This window comes from Ahaetulla prasina, chromosome 4 (assembly GCF_028640845.1).
Source record: "Ahaetulla prasina isolate Xishuangbanna chromosome 4, ASM2864084v1, whole genome shotgun sequence".
Classification (NCBI taxonomy): domain Eukaryota; kingdom Metazoa; phylum Chordata; class Lepidosauria; order Squamata; family Colubridae; genus Ahaetulla; species Ahaetulla prasina.
The window spans coordinates 43,241,722-43,259,080 of record NC_080542.1 but is presented as its reverse complement, the minus strand read 5'-3'; the positions used below and the strand labels follow the sequence as shown (position 1 = coordinate 43,259,080).

The 17,359-nt window shown below is 35.3% G+C and overlaps 1 protein-coding gene across 4 annotated transcripts in view; it reads right to left on the bottom strand.

Annotated features, from left to right (window-relative positions):
• Window positions 1-3,537: 3,537 nt before the first annotated feature.
• The window catches only part of SMARCE1 (SWI/SNF related, matrix associated, actin dependent regulator of chromatin, subfamily e, member 1), a 44,311-nt gene continuing 30,489 nt past the window's right edge, over window positions 3,538-17,359 (bottom strand). For 3 of the 4 annotated variants that reach the window (XM_058184022.1, XM_058184020.1, XM_058184021.1), the window contains exons 8-11: window positions 11,338-11,510; window positions 9,277-9,378; window positions 6,187-6,397; window positions 3,538-5,121 (exon numbers count right to left, since the gene is read on the bottom strand). In XM_058184022.1, the coding sequence (XP_058040005.1) occupies window positions 4,910-5,121; window positions 6,187-6,397; window positions 9,277-9,378; window positions 11,338-11,510 (698 nt within the window). In that variant the 3' untranslated portion in view covers window positions 3,538-4,909. The remainder of the gene's footprint in view (window positions 5,122-6,186; window positions 6,398-9,276; window positions 9,379-11,337; window positions 11,511-17,359) is intronic. The other variant, XM_058184023.1, reaches the window with a different exon arrangement.

The following is a 17,359-nucleotide window of genomic DNA, read 5'->3' as shown; positions in this document are numbered from 1 at the left end:
AAAAAGAGGGTATATCATGTCATTTTTTCTTAAGCCTCATATATTGAATTCTCTCTTCTTCTTTCAGCTTAACTAATCTCAAAAGAAAATGAAAAAAATAAAATGTTAACTTAAATACTGAGAATCATAATCGGCTTTTGAGGGGAGTATTAAAAATTATTTTGTGCAGTAGGTTGCCTACCATAAAGATGAAGGCAAATGGTTCCATAATGTAACACTGGCCCAAGACATAAATTAGGGAGCCAAGCAACTAAGTCAACATAGGCATGAAAAATAGCATAATATCCCCAAAACAGCCAAATTACTTTGGCATGAAGCAGGGAAAATCAGCTCTAAATAAGCAAAATATATTCTTGCATTCCAAAGTTATTTTGAAACATATAGAAGCAGAAGACCACACCTAGAATACTGCATCTAGTTTTGGTCAACACACTATAAAAAAGATGTTGATACTTATAGAAAGAATACAGAGAAGAGCAACAATATGATTAGGGGACTGAAGGCTAAAACATACAAAGAGCAGTTACAGGAACTGGGCGTGGCTAGTCTAGTGAACAGAAGGACCAAGGGAGACATGATAGCAGTGTCCCATTATCTGAGGGGCTGTTACAGAGGAAGGGGTCAAGCTATTTTCCAAAGCACCTGAAGGCCAAACAAGGAATAATGGATGGAAACTGATCAAGGAGAGATTCAACCCAGAAATGGGAATTTCTTTGACAGTGAGAACAATCAAACAATGGAACAGCTTGCCTTCAGAAGTTGTGGGAGCTTCATCACTAGAAACTTTCAAAAAGAGACTGGACTGCCATCTTTCAGAGATGATGTAGGTTTCCTGCTTGGATGAGGGGTTGGACTAAATAACCTACAGGGTCTCTTCCAACTCTGTTATTCTGAACTTCAGAAAGCCATATAAGAATCATGGAGTCCTGTTTGCATTCAGTGGAGGATGCTCTTTCAAAAATATGTATTCAAAAACAAAAATATGTATTCAAAAACACGAAAAGGAATCTATAAAAATTAACACCCTATTTTGAAACTATTAAAATATACATACTGATCAGTTATCCATTCCCTTGAGCTTGTTCTTTTACCATCTAAATATCCTAAGAAATGTCAAGGAAACTCTAGATCATCATAAAGTCAATAATTTGATAAGCATATTTAATTCTGGACATTAAGCATGGGAAAAAAAACCAATGGATTACAATTAGTTCCCTGCTTCAAATTTACATTTACATATATAAGATTCTGTAGAGTTTCCCACGTAAATCTTCACTTTGATCTTGGACAATTTAACATAACCAGTTTCAACCCTTACGGCAAAACCACAAATGTCCTAAATTACTCTTAATTTTATCATTTGTTCTTAATTCCCTTCTATCCAATTTGATACTCCAGACTAGTTTGACGTTACTACAAAACTTCATCTGGCTCCTATATGACTGTCATTTGGGGGGAGGGGGGGCGAAGAGAACCAGGAACAGAAACCCATATTGAATATACCTGAAGTTGGTGAAATCAAGATAGAACAAGAACATGTTGGAACAAGACTATTAGAGCTTTGGGTGGAGAAAATGTTAATGAAATTTTGATAGCATGGATTTAAACTGTCTTCAGAAGCCAATTCCTCCTGGGGTTTTACATAAGAACACACACACACACACACTGAAGTTGCCTCAGGTACTTACAAAAAATCATTTACTCCACGCCCAACTTTCAAAGAGTAATTGTGCAAAATGATACAACTACTTCATAGGCTCTTCCAGAACAGAAAGTATTATAAACATAAGTATCACCAAAAATAAATCTACACTGATAGAATTAGGAGGACAGCGTGGTACAATGATTAGAGCATCTTTCATTGGTCTGCTTTTCTCCTATTATTTTGAGCTAAAATTTCCATCATGATTAGCTACAATGACCAATGATAGGAGTTACAGACCAAAGGTTTGGTAGAATTTAGTTTAAGGAAGACTGAGTTACTTTATCAAGGTATGACTATGGATGATAAAATTTTAGATTCTTAATCCACCATGAAAATTACCGAGTGATCTTGGGCCAAGCTATTCATTCTTTCTCACAGTCTAACCTACTTTACACAATTGTTTAGAAGTGGAGTGAAGAAACTATGTACATTGCCTTGAGGTTCTTGGGAAAAGAAGTGAGGCAAGAAAGTTAGAGTAGGTGGAGGGACACCAATTACCCTAGTACTTGTTTTTGGTAAGTCAAAAAGGAATGTAATCTGGGTTGGGCATCATGACACAATCTTTTACTAAACAAATTGAAGTCATCATTAAAAATTATGTATCTTGCAGGTGAGAGTCTCAAGCTTTTCATGGTTACTGCACCAAAAGCACTTGCCTGCCGCTTAAAGAATTTTAAGAGGAAAGATAGAAGATCCTTAATGAGAATTTTATGATGAATCCTACATCCACAATACAGAATTCAACTATTAGATCAAAGCCTCATTTGCAGGTTTAGAGCAATTACTGTCCTATGTGTCTCATTCTGTAGGTAGTTTCACATAGCTTAACTGAGTGTTTAGATTTAATGAATACATTCAAACAATAGTATAAGCTTTCTCAATCTTAATTGTAATCATGTTCTTTTGTGGTTTGGCATGTTGGCTTGTTTGGTTAATTTATGATTCAATATGTTGTGCAAACCAAGAAAATTGGTATATTAATAATCATTTGAAATGTGTTACGCAAATCCAATCCCTATTTCTTCCAACTTATTTATCTTATTGCCAAGACACTGTGCCAAAGTTAGGAAGCATTTGCAACCAAGATGCTTATTTTATTACCTCAATTCAACAAATTATATTTTTACATTGATACAGGTTTTTGCTGGTCTAAATGGTTGTCTTGACACAGCTGTCAAAAATATATTATTTTTACTTGGCTGTACACCGCCCTGAGTCCTCCGGGAGAAGGGCGGTATAAAAATCGAAATAAATAAATAAATAAATAAATAATGGGATACAATTATGATCCTAACATTTCCTTGGGAGAATATTTAGGGTTCTGCTTAGTGTTTTTTAAAACATTATGGACACGGGGAAATCATTTACTAGAAAACTCAGGACCATTCAGTAATTGGAATAAAAATGGTAAAAATTGGTTTTTGCAGAGCACATCAGATTTGGCTGACAGTATCATCAACAGCAAGCCAACTAGGAACAGATGTGAGAGAAAACTATGGAAACATATACAAATCTTTTTCTGCAAAGAACAAATTTTAAAAATGCAAAACAAATAAGGAGAAAGACATGTACTTATTTGGAATACTGAAAAATATTTTACAAATATTGTGAATAGTTCTGGCTCAACCACAACTATGAGGCTCAGCAGTTTCTCACTGAACTGAGTGGACATATTTTAAATATATTCTTCCGTACCATCATATCCCAGGAACGTTGGTTTATTGAAAGGAGTTCTGCTTTTTAAAATCTCTCTAGTCTGTTCTAGGTTCTCTCTTTGCAAGAAAACAGCACTTTACCATCAATGTATCCAAGACAAGTACAGACTACTGCAGTTGTTTCACTGTTTGAAAACAAGTACTGGTTTATTATATCAAAAAACATTTTGAATAAACAAGAGTAAAAAAGAGAGAATCTAAATAAAAGCCATTACAAATCTATAAAGCAACAATGGATTAGGAAATTTCTACAAAACGTAGTGCCTTTCTTTAGTTAAAGTTACTATCTTTTACTTAAATTCCTTGGAGATTTTAACCCTAAAGCAAAACTTCAATGGCTCATGCTTAAAAATAAAACTACATGAAGGTGCAAGAAATATTTCGGGCTTCCATTGTTAGAGAATTGTTTACTGAAGACTACATTATACTTTTACTGCTTGGTACAGGTGTGAAGGAGAAAAGCTTGATAAGCTTTAAGCAACTGCCAGGAATTATGTTGTACCACACATAAAATCATTGTCAGCCAAGGCATCAAAGAGTATTGTTGGGGGAGGGGCGGGGCGGAAGAGAGCCCTCCAAAAAGAATCCCACATTACTCTGAACAAAGTGAATGTGAATAACGCAATTATATTTTGGACAAGAATGGCCTAAAGAGTCATGTGCCTTGGGAGAATGTGTATTCTGCTTGCACAAGAACCTGAATTGCTGCAAGGGAGAAAAAATAATAAAGCAAACAAATAAGCTAAGCAGTGAACAACAGATGAAAGACTTTGGGGTTTAGAAGTTATAAAAATTAGGAATATAATTTTATCAATGTTGGCTTTTAGTGATGAAAGTCTTTAGCATATGCAACAGTGCAGGTGTTTTTCTTTTACAGATCCCAAAACAGGGAACTATAAGGAGAATTAGATATCCTATGATTTTTATGTACTTGTTTTGATGCTTTTTTTTCCTTTGTGAAGTTGAACATACTATTTTTATTATACATTTAAAATTAATATTTTTAAAAAGTATTCTGGAGAGGCAGAAAATTTGATTTTGAATGAACTGCACGGTTCAATGTAGCACTTGTTTTGGATGTAGTAAAAATGGGACATTTTTGTTGAAAATGAGCAGTTATTTAAATTCTATAGTTTCTATAAGTAATAATATTGATCAGATTTGAAAGAAACTATAATTTGGAATACATAAATCTCACCCTAAGCGGCCCACTACTGAGAATAAGGTAACTTTTCAAAGGCTTAGATATAGGAAAATAACAAAATCAATCATAAAACTAAATTAAGAAATATGATGCTATTCTTGTAAATCATATTGTTCGGTAACTACTATGTTTTTATCATAGCATATAGATTAAAAAATGCATGGATTATATTGTGCAACAATCTACAAAAAACAATACTAATGACAGCTTACATATCAACGCCACTACAATTCACGAATCTTTTGAAAAAGGGAAGACCTATATGGAAAGAACTGACTTTTTTTTTTACTCTTTCTTTTCACCATCTTCTGAAGTTACTGGGTCAGGTGGGGGTTCTTCAGCTAGGGCACTATTGCTTTCTGAACCAGTATTGCTATCACTTGTTCCTTCCTCTGCCATGCTTTCAACACCTTCTTGCCCACTCTCCTTGTCTTCAGGAGTGGACGTCCCTTCACCATTCTGCTGATTCTCAATAGCTTCTTCTGGAGGAGGTTCTTCTGTCACACATAGAGACACACAAACACAAAAAATGCTGTGAGACTCTTAATTTGAATTCCTAGAATATTTTTCAAGGACAAGAGAACATATAGACAAAAAATGAATAATAGGCAGATAAAAAAGGGAGTCCTAAAAACTATCAGGCATACATCTTGTTAGCTCAATGATTAATGTTTTCTGCAGAACATTCTGTCCCTCATATATATATAGGTAGTCCTCAACTTACAACTGCAATTGCGATCAGAATGTCCCTTGTTAACCAAGATGGTTGTTAAGTGAGTCACACCCAATTTTATGACTTTTTTGCCATAGTTGTTAAACAAACTACTGCAGTGAATCATAGGGTTGTTAAGTGAATCCATCTTCCCCCTTGACTTTGCTTTCTGGCTGAGAAGATTGTAAATGGCAATCACATCATCCTGGGACACTGCAATCATTGCACATAGATGCTGACTGCCAAGTGCCTGAATTTTGATTATGTGACCTTGGGGATGCAGCGATGTAGTATAAATGTGAGGACTTTTTCAATATTGTTGTAACTTTGAGCAGTTGCTAACTTAATACCTGTATACTAAAATACAGCCAAATTCAATAATTTGTAAATTGCAAAGAGCTCTTACTGGGGAGATCAGAGATATGAATCAGGTGTTAAACATAAGATACACCCATTCAGGACAAGGTCTTCTCCCTTGTCCCAAATTGTCCATCTGAATTAAGGCAAATTCCATTTTTCTAAAATGAACTTCTGCGTTTTTAGACATTAGGAATGGGCTTTGATGTCAGGGAACACGTCACAATTTTCTACTTTTATTGAAAATATAAAGGTTTTAAAAATTATCATCTCTGAAAAAAAGATAAGGTTGATTATTTGAAATCTATGGAAGGAAGCAAGAGAACAATTACTAAAAAACCAATCTTCATATGCAATGTACATGGCTGAAAAAAGAGCCTACTTTATACACTTGTCCTCTATTAAATTAATTTCCCCCAAAGATCCTTTTTAAAGGCATTATTTTCGTTTCATCTCCGATATGTGATTGATGGTCACTGCACACTCCAATCACCTGTTTCCATGGGAGGAGTTCCCTCTTCTTTTTTCTCCTCTGTCTTGCTGGCTGCCTGTTCCTCCTCAGTGCTGATACTGGTCTGACTGCGTTCAGCTTGCTCTGCAGCCTCTTTCTCCCTTTCTTCCTGCCGCTTACGGGCTTGTTCTTCAGCCTGCGCAATTTCTGCTGCAATTTTCTCCATGTCCACTTCTACCTTCAGGCTGCAGAGCTAGCAAGAGAAGGGAAAGAAATAAGACTTTTTAAAATCCAGGATTCCTTTTAGAACATTTTCCTATTCTACTACAGGCAGTCCTCAACTTATGACCAAAATTGAGCCCAAAATGTCTGTTGCTAAGCAAGACAGTTGTTAAAGGAATTGTGCTCAATTTTACGGTACCTTTCTTGCTACAGTTGTTAAGTGAATCATTGCAGTTGTTAAGTTACTAATACAGTTGTTAAAAGAATTTGGCTTCCCTATTGACTTTGCTTGACAGAAAGTTGCAAAAGGTAATCCCAAGACCCTGGGACATTGCAACTGTCATAAACACATGGCAGTTCCAAGTGTTTGAATTTTGATTACATGATACAACAGTTGTGTAAAAAACAGTCATAAGTCACTTTTTCAGTGCCATTATAATTTCAAACAGTCACTAAATGAATGGTTTTAAGTTGAGGACTACTTGTACTACCATTCAAATCTTATTCTACCAAAACTTCCCAAAGTGGCTTTATAACAATCCACTGCCTAGGCAGTATGGCAACTTTGCCAATCCAATACTCCTTGCATAAACTGGATTTTAACTCCTATTAACTCAAGAAAAACAAGTTATTTAGAAAATGATGATACAGTAGTCTATACTAAAATCCCAGAAGTGTTAAGAGGTTGAAAACAGAACTATACATCTCTAGCTTGACTCTCTAACATTTACTGTCCCATATACGCTAATTCCAAAACAACAAATGCATCATTTTTATTATAAGCAATACAACTATGCCAAATATATCATGGCAAAATGGAAAAGCCAAGTACCAAAAGAACATAGAATTTGGAGAAGGAACAAAGGAGGCTAATCCACATGCCAGACAATGAAGAAACTTATTTGTCAATAGTGAAATTTCTAACCAGACAGGTCTAAAGATGTTGAAAAATTCTTCGGTGATTCAGTTATAAATCTAAAGTAATCTGTAATTCTTAGTCAACACTATTCATTTTACAATACTTTTAGTACTGCATTTATATGGCTTTACTGAATGCAATGAATTGACCTATTCATTTTGCAGAACTGGTTTTGATAGTTTATGCAATGTTATAATATCTACAGATAAGCTGTTTATCATCAGTTTTCTAAGTTCTTTTTTTGAAGGAAAAACAAGGAACTTTAGAAATAGGAAATCTAAGAATTCAATGGTTTGCTTATAGTGTAATCTCAGACATCTCTAAATGGAACTATCACCGAGTTCTAAAAATAGGCTAAAAATACAGATTTATAAGAGTATCCATAGGAAAATTCACCAAGTATAATAATTATGCAACATTTAATACATAAACTGTATTCAGGTCTCAAATAAAGAATGTGAATACACAAAATGCAATATTTTCCTACTGAAGAGAGAGAAGAAAAATATAAACTATCAAATGAGACAAGAAAGTTAATTTGAAATTGTTTTCCTGATAATTTTCTATTTGATGGTATATTCAATCATTTGAACTTGCTCATCAGACGGCAAGTGAAATAGTTATACCCAGATATATAATGTAGTGAAAATGTAGTGCATGGGTATATGTCAGTTTTTTTTAATTTCCTCCTTAGGTAAGGAATTCTTGTTCAAAAATCTGGAAAGCCAACTACTTCCAGCTTAATGCTTTGGTTAGAAAAGCTGTGGACTTTTTGGCCTGTATTTCTTTTATTTTAAAATTAGCATTGGTGCAGAGGGCAGTATTTTACTCCCCCCCTCAATTATTCAATAGGACATAGGAATTTTTAGGCAATGTTTCGATGAGATCTCACTCATCAACTTCAGGCTTTGGCTTTGTTCTTATGTGAGCAAAGTGTGGATTTTAACTGCTGTTTCTCTATAAATTATATATTAATTATATATATAATATATAAATTATATATATTGCTGTTGTTTGGCTTCGCGTTCGTGGTCATGCTACATCTTCATGGTGGGTATTAGTCTGCTGCATGTATGGATTGGAGGGGTTTGAAATGGCTAATGATGCAGCTGTGGTCTGGCTTCTGGTCCGTGGTCATGCTTCATCATCGGTGTGGGTTTGAGTTTGCTTTCCGCGTGGATGTGTGGTGATGACATGCTGTGTGGCACTCTTGAGTGTGAGTCTTGCATCATTCTTCATGTTAGGGACTCCTTTGTCGATAAGAGCGGGTTTCCAGATGGTTGGTAGGCGGGAGGTATACATCTTCATGGTAACACCCACCATGAAGATGTAGCACGACCACGAACGTGAAGCCAAACAACAGCAATGCAGCTCACCAAGTCAAATCCCCTGCATCTCAGACCAACCTGAGCACAACCAAGTCCCCCCCAAACAGAACACACCCCATCCAATCAGAGCACAGCCAACCCCACCATCCAATCAGAGCACAGCCAAACCCCCAACCAATCAGAACACACCTCCTCCCAATCAGAACACAGCCAACCTCCCAACCAATCAGTTCAAACCCCCACTAGCAGTTAAAAGGAAGAAACACCTGCGATCACACATTTCTCCTAGAAGCACGAAGCTGTAAACACCTAGCCTGAAGATGACGAATGGGATTTCGTCGAAATGTCGCCAAGACACTTACAATTTTACGCGGGAGAAAACCCGAATAATGAAAGACCTACATACAAACACCCGCGAAAACCTCAGAAAACAAATATATATATATATATTTGAACTTAGGCTTCATTTGTACTAATGTCCAATAGAACATTAGACAGCAGGATCCACGCACAAAATACATTAAAAAGTGAAAGTATGATTTTGCCCCCAGGGCATCACAATATTAGATTTAACATGCACTTTTTCTTTCCATCTGAAATGAAAAAAAACCAGGGACTTCTACACATGTTTAGGGAAATCAGAGATGCTCTAGAGAACCCTACCCGTTTAAGCTCACTGTTAAAAGATTCTGTGCTTTCCAAAAACTTCCTCTTTTTTTCTTGATGACGTTCTTCTATTTGAAGGAGTTCAGCTTCAAGTTTACGCTGTGTAGAGGGGAAAATGAAAGTATTATGTGAAAAAACAAATACACATTATTTGAAATATAATGGTATATTTGACTGTTGAAAAACTGATGAAAAAGAGGAACTGAATTTACTTTTTTCAAACAACAAATCTTGAATGCTTTGCAAATTGGAAAGCAGAAACTTGACTCAAAGGCTACATATGCCTTTAAGGCTTTTCACATACTTTGCTTCAAAATAAGGCAAATATCCATGCCTGATAACCTTTGAATCATTCTTTTCATATCTTTCTAAAACATGTGGCAAATGGCATATCTTTTCTTATACCAAAACCTATCCTGCATTTCGAAATCCCCTCTCTCACAAATTAGTAGTTTTATGTCTAATCTGAATTTATCCAGGTCTACAAAAAATGCTCAAAATTTCCTTGTAGGATTTTATAAAAACTATGCAAATATATATTATTTATTTATCTGGTGCAGGTTTCAACATTGTAGAATTAAGAATTTCAAGAATAGACAATTCAGAATAAGTCACTTGCTTTGTGTTTTAAATATTAGCAGCTATAAACAATAAACCAAAAAATCTACTAATATCTGGAATTTAACACAGATGTAGAAAACTCGGTTCTGCTCTTTCCACATTAATGGAAATGTTTGGCAGTATCTTTAAAAGCTTCTTGTTTCATTTAATTCAATAGGTGCATTTTTGTGATAGAACACACAATATACAGAAATATTTGAATTGTTCACACCTTTTTGTTATACCTTATCTACCAAATATATAATCTAAAGCAGTGGCCCCAACTTTTTTGGAAGCAGGAACTACTTTCAGAAGACAAATTGTTTTCTACGCATTGGGCCGGGGGAGGGGGGGATGGTTTTGCTTGCAACCTAGATCCTGCACATGCACAGATGAAGCTTTGCTTACTCTTCTGCAACTTGTGGGCCCAGTTCCTAATAGGCCAGAGACCCATACCGGCCCATGGCCCGAGGACCCCTGATCTAAGGTACTTAGGTGAGATCTCATTCTTTATCCCTCTCCCAAAAGCAAGTCAGAGAGGTGAGCTCTATGAGCAGAAATATTCATGGTCTTACCATGTGTTTTCTTATATAAGAATTAATTTGGAGGATAATTCAAATCTGCTTCATTGACTCATAGAAAAATGCCCATTTGAAAAGAATGGGACAATATGAAAATGTTAATAGTGGGCAAGCAATGCAATCCTTCATGCTGAGGCTAAAGAAAATTCAAAACAAACTATTAATGAACTCCCCCCATTCTCCGAATGTCCTAGTTATTTCATAAGAAGGAAAAAAGGTCTGCTGCTTCTTCACTTTGCATATTCTGATCACTGACAGAACCTGTACCAACAAACTGACAGGTTGAACTTTTACAAAATATGGGAGGAAGTGCTATTGCATACATATATCTGTTGGATATAATAATCTATTTCATTTGGAAAGCTACTGCTGCTGAATTCATATTAGCTTGAGTTATCTCTCCATAAGCATCTCTGTGGTTTACCAGCTCTCAGTTTATACGTCAATTGTGCTTTACACGGTCACACAGTCTGATTAAGAAGAAGCAACAAAGATACTGCTAAAAAATTACTTTGTCTCCAAATGGTGACTTAGACTAAACATTCTTTTGGTTCTTGCTAAATCTGTGATAATACCACATAATAAATCTGGTTTATGTAACTGCAACATTTGCAGTAAAGCAAACCTGGAACAGCAAAATCGTGTGTTTCCTCAAAGGCTTACGGAACTAAAAACCAAAGTTTGGAGGAAGACATTATAAAAAAGATCTGAACTTAGTTAAAATGAGTGTTGGAGATCTATCCAAAGGTCTTGCAGTTTTATCGCACAATAGGCAAACTACATTATAAGCATTTATGATTCTGGATCATTTGCCTTAAATAAACTCTTCTTAAATCCTACCTCACCTCATCCCACCCATTTGGTGTTTATATTTTACCTGATGAACCATTAATGACTGTACTTGGCGTTTGAGGACTTGCATTCTTGCTGTAGTAACCACAGATCTAACATCAGGGACTACGCTTTCACTTAGGATCTCACTAATTAAGCGATGGTTTCTCTGGAAACGGGCAGTAGCAGTATGTTTCATAGAAAATCCATCATCGTAATCTGAAACAAAACCATGCACAGTGATAACCATATAACCCTGGCATAAACTTTATTCTGTTCCTTTATTTCTTTCTATCAATTTAATCCCCTTTATAAAAACATTTCAGCTTTTTGTCCTGAATGCTTGATTTCTCAAAAGTTGACATTTGCAAAATAAGAATACATGTAAAATATATACTCACATAGACTTACTAAAAATCAGCTGCCAATCAGCTACCCCAATCAGCTGTTCTCAGAGGTGAATTTTAGCAACAGATTCCTTGGTTGTGAGCTCTGTGCCTTTTTTTTCTGCCTCTGAAACTCTGTTTCAGAAAAAACTTTTTTTTGCCTCTGAAAGCTTCCAAAACAGAGCTTCAGAAAAAAAGCTTCTGAAGCTCTGTTTGGGAGCTTCTTTTCTGAAGCTCTGTTTGGGAACTTCTTTTCTGAAGCTCTGTTTGGGAGCTTCTTTTCTGAAACTCTGTTTGGGGGCTTCTTTTCTGAAGCTCTGTTTGGGGGCTTAGTTTCTGAAGCTTCATTTCTGATGCTTTTTTTCAGTCTCTGAAACCTCTGTTTGAGAAGCTGGGCAGGGCTACATTTGGAGTATAAGACGCATCCAGATTTTCACCCTCTTTTTTTGGGGAAAAAAAATGTGCTTTATACTCTGAAAAATACAGTAATCTCTAATCAGAGATTGTATAGAATAGCGTAAGTCTACTTGAAGTTTGCCTGCACTTATGTCATATTAAAATGTGCTATTTTAATTAAAACTGTCTAATATAATCCATACTATTATCAAGCAATGCTTTAATCAGCATAAAAATGACCAAGGGTGGATAACCTAGTCTATATTTTATAAAAAATAACAATTCTTGGTCAATATTGATTGACCGAAGATATGGTGAGTCGTGCAGGTCAATATATGAGTCTATTTGGTGATGACGATAACATATGGAAGATTGTAATTTGATATTTAAGAGAAATACAGGGTAAAGAACATGAATTAGCAAATAAAACAAACGAATTAAATATATGTTAGCTGTCTACGTAAACAAAAGAAATAAAGAGATATAATAGAACAGAATCCGATACAGTGGGATTGATGAATATATGCAGAGAAATAAAAGTGAAAATTCAATTAAGATAGACAGTAAACACAATTGGCACAGACAACTCCATCGCTGAACAAAATATCATGTTACTGTGAATGACTTACATCATCATTTGCCATTAGGTCAATAAATGAGTCACCACAGGTTATTAAGCGAGACATCCCATGATTACAACTAATTATTTTACTGCTGGCTTGTCTATCGGCTCTTTATCAGAAACTGGCTATGAAGTGTGCAAATGTTGATCACATGCAGTTTTAAATACTTGCTGGTTGTGAAACCCTCCAATTTCAATCACATAATTGCTTACTCAGAAAGGGATTAGAATTATTTTCAATGAAAAATTGTCAGGAAATAATTATTACTATTCAAACACGTTTTGCGGCATAATAGATGAAAAAAAGCTGCAGAAAAGGGATTCCGGTCTTTGCCACTTGCAAATTTCTAATGTCAGATTTAATCTGTCCAGTAAATTCATATAAACAGGGATAACTTAGTTGGGACATAAGAGGCAAACAATCCAATTTATCTCTCAGGTGGCCAAGCATAGACAATAGGGCTTTTGAATTTGTATTTGTATTAGCTTTGACCAGCATGAACTATAGTGAACACTATGAAAATGTTAGTCCAAAACATTAAAAGAGACAGATAGTCACAACGATACTAAGTCCCAAAGATGCTTTTTCAGGAGGCAACTGGACTTTCCTGTTTTTTCTTTTGAACTATATTAAGTTTCAAATCCAATGTTTCTCATTCTAAATATCTCTATACACAACTGCTTTTTCCATATGGAATGGTAAATGATTTTTAATTAGATGAAATCAATTAAATCCCATATAAGTTTGATTTGGAAACAATTTGTTCTCTGCTCATTGAAGTCTATTCCTGGGCTAGCAGGCAGTTTGGCCTGGTATAGAAGTTTTAAAAATATATAATCCACCAATATATATATATACAGGCTCACAAAGGCTTGTTAAGGAAAAATTATTTCTACGTGATGCCCAAGAGTTTTTTTCTCTCTTCATCTGCCCATTTGATTACTTATAATAACTTGCTATTATCAGTTACAAGGTAGTTTTAAATTAAAGATGATTTACCCCAATATTACAAATGGCAAAAATGAGCATTGGAAGAAATTAACTATGTTTTATGTAAAACAAAATGTATTTTGTAAAATATTTACTATATACGCAAGTTCCTTATATAATTAATATTTTGATTTGATATTTTAAACAGAAAAAAGGCCAGTCACTATTTTAAAGATGAATGGAGGTGATTACAGGAATCCCGCATAACAAACTCTCACTCTTTCTGTGACATCATTCCCTATGAAAATAGCTCCTTAATGAACTTAATTGTGAATTCATAGCCACCCAGTTTCCTCCTGTCAAAACCGGGAGCATCAAAGAGTTAAGAGTCAAAGAATTTCTCCAAAGTGCTTTTCAAAAGACACAATGATGGGCTTGGTTTTTTCCAAAACTATTTTTGAAAAAGTCTCTCAGAGCAGCAATCTTGAATTTCTAGTTTATCCCCTCCAACCAATGAACCCCATGTTTTAAAAAAAGAACTGAAAAGCTAAATATGCTAGAAATATTTATATATGGGGCCACTAGATCTGTTCATCCACGTTATATTTTACTTAAGTTTTATTTTTAAAATGATATCTGGGAGTGAAAATCATATTTATATACCCTCACAGCCCATCCTAATAACTCCAAGTGAGCATACAATTCAGGGATTCTCTCACCCAGATACTGGAGTTCTGAGTCCAAGGTTTTAGAATTAAGATACCCAAGACACATATCACTAAATTGGGGGGAGGGGGGTGGCTCTTTTTCTAAACAAGTTATTTCTAAAACAAGATACCTGGATTCTATGCAGTAACTGAACAAAATCCTGATTTAAAAATTTTCAATAAAAAGGATTTTTCATGCAGGTGATAATGAACTCTTGGTAGGGTAAGAATATAGTAAATATTCTGCTGATAGTAAAAGCCTAATAAAAGATACAGGGTGCAACAAGTGGGAAAGAACTTTAAGAGAAAACACCAAGCAGCTCCATTAATTCAGTGTTGAAAGCAAATCGGCTTATTCATCATCATCATCATCATCATTATTATCAAGCTCAATGGCTCAATGGAAGACACAGTCGCTGATCAATAGTTAAAGATTGGGAAAACATTAATAGATGAATCTTTCAAGTGAATCACTTCTGTTCGTCATTGTACTGATTCCTCTGTCGACAATAAAAAACAAGTCATGCCATTGTTATCAGATATCAAAAACATTTGCTAAGCTATTCCACCTACTTTACACAGACAATCTGAAGCTGTATGGAAAAACACATCTGAAATGGAACCGCTGTTCAATCAAATCCAAGTATACAGCTAGGATATTCCAGTGGAGTTGGGATGACCAAAAGTGCCACTCTTATCATCAACAGGGGAAAACTACAAAAAACTGAAGGAATCAAGATGTCCTATTGAAATAATATCTAAAGTCTGGATGAAAATGATCACTAAAAATATCTGGGCATCCTTCAGGCTGACTACATCAAGCATAATAAAGTCAAGAAGAAGGCTAGTGTTGAATAATTAGAAGAATGAAGATCTTAAAGTCCAAATTCAATGGAAGAAATACCATCAAGGCAATTGACACCAAGACAATTCCAGTCAATTAGATACACAGTTGGAATAGTGGACTGGATTCAAGGGGAATTAAAAACCTTGGATAAGAAGACTAGAAATTTTTTTGCAAATTCTTCATCATACAGCAATATTGACAGACTCTACTTACCAAGGGAAATAGGTAGGTATGGAATGTTGTAAGTACAGCAGACAGTTGAAAAAAAGGGCATTTAAAGAATATCTGAAGGACAATGAAGAAGATGCATTGAAACTACTATTCTATGAAGGCTTACTAGAGTACTAGAAAGATTGGACAAACCTGCAAGAGAGTCCAAGTGACAAAAGAAAAGGGACAAAGTGTAATATGGCCAGTACATTAAAAAAGCAGGCAAAGAAAATAACAAGAGCTGGCAATGACTAAGAGAAAGAAAACTGAAAAGAGGGACTAATTCTGGCTATGCAAGATTGTGCCTTAAGATAACATACGTACAAAGCCAAAATTAAGAAAAGAAAAACAGAAAACAAATGCCACATCTGCAAAGAAGCAAAAGAAATACTGGACCACCTAATTAGCTGCTGCAAGAAAATCACATAGATTAACTAGAAAAAAAATTGCATGACAAAATAACCACAATGATGTATTGGAATATTTGCAAAAATACCATTTGCCTTAAAGCAAGAACTGACCACAAAATAGACAAAATAATAAAAAAATGAAGAAACTGGGGCTTTAGAAATCAACATAATCAAACAGACAAACATCTGCTACATAACTTCTGAAACTTAAAAATTGTTGATAATAAAGACAAGTAATCTGGATAGTGGATGTTGCAGTATAGCAGAAGAGAAGAGAAAGAACTGGAGAAAATACAAAATACCTGAAAACAGAAATGGAATGACTTTGGTAAAAGAAAGCAAAGATAATACCACCATAATAGGCACCTTGGGTACAATCCCAAAATAGCTGGAGCATGAACATCATCGGCATTGACAAAATCATCATCAGTCAATTGCAAATGGCAGCTTTACTTTGATAGACAAATATTTATCTGCAATGATATTTTAGTAAAAAACAGTATTTGCCTACCCAAGGTCTTAGGAAGTATTTGATAAGTGGATAAAAATGCTAAATCCTATATAAACATCTGGCTGATTGCATGACCAACCATAATAACTATTGAAAATCAGCAGCTGGGAGCCACACAATAAATATTTGGGGCAGAGATGTGCAGCCTTTGAACTTCTGGTAGTGTACAGCACAAGACGGAGTCAATGAAAGGCTGGGAAATATAAGGGAATGTATGATCACTGTACTACTGAATGACTGTTTATATCTCTCATAAGCCATGTATGGTTGCTTATTTTTCTGAATGTCCCATGATGAAAACTGCTGCTTTAGAAAGGAATATACCAATGCTGGCGCACCTTTTTGGCACCGAGTGCTGAAGCAGGAGTATACATGCACAAGTGTGCCAGAAACTGGAAGATCATCCTCCTGGTGCGTGCATGCACACCGGGTGGCTGGTCTTCCAGTTTCTGGCGCTCCCATATGTGTGAATACCAGCTGGCCAATTGCCCGGAATCCAGAAGAGCAAAGGGTGACAGCTCATGTGCCTGGAGAGATGGCTCTGCGTGCCACTTCCAGCACGCATGCCATAGGTTTGCTATCCCGAGAATCACATGGCTATATGACTCAGCATAAAGGTAAATCTTTCTCCTTGATTTTTATCTTCAGTCTTGAACTTATTCCAAAATGAGAATGCATTGCATTAAAAAAAAGAAAATGATCCTATCCTTGTCTAACAGAAAAGCAAAGTTGGGGTTAAAGAGATTAATATTTTTTCAGATGAACAGTTCCCCTTTCAACCAGGTACTGCTTTTTTAAAGCAAAGAATTCTGGGAGAAAAAAGTCAACTTCCTTTTGTGAGACATGAAAATGAGAAATGGTACCAAAAAATGACATCTATAAGTAGAAGCTGCTGGAACTATCCAAAGTAAACTTTAAAAAGCAATTCTACTCAGATATTCATAGATGATCCAGGATAAATCTGGGTATCTTATTTCAAATGTATCTTAAAATGTAAATGGAGAACTTCCATATTATATTTAGGGTAAGAGTTGTAATTTGGAAGATT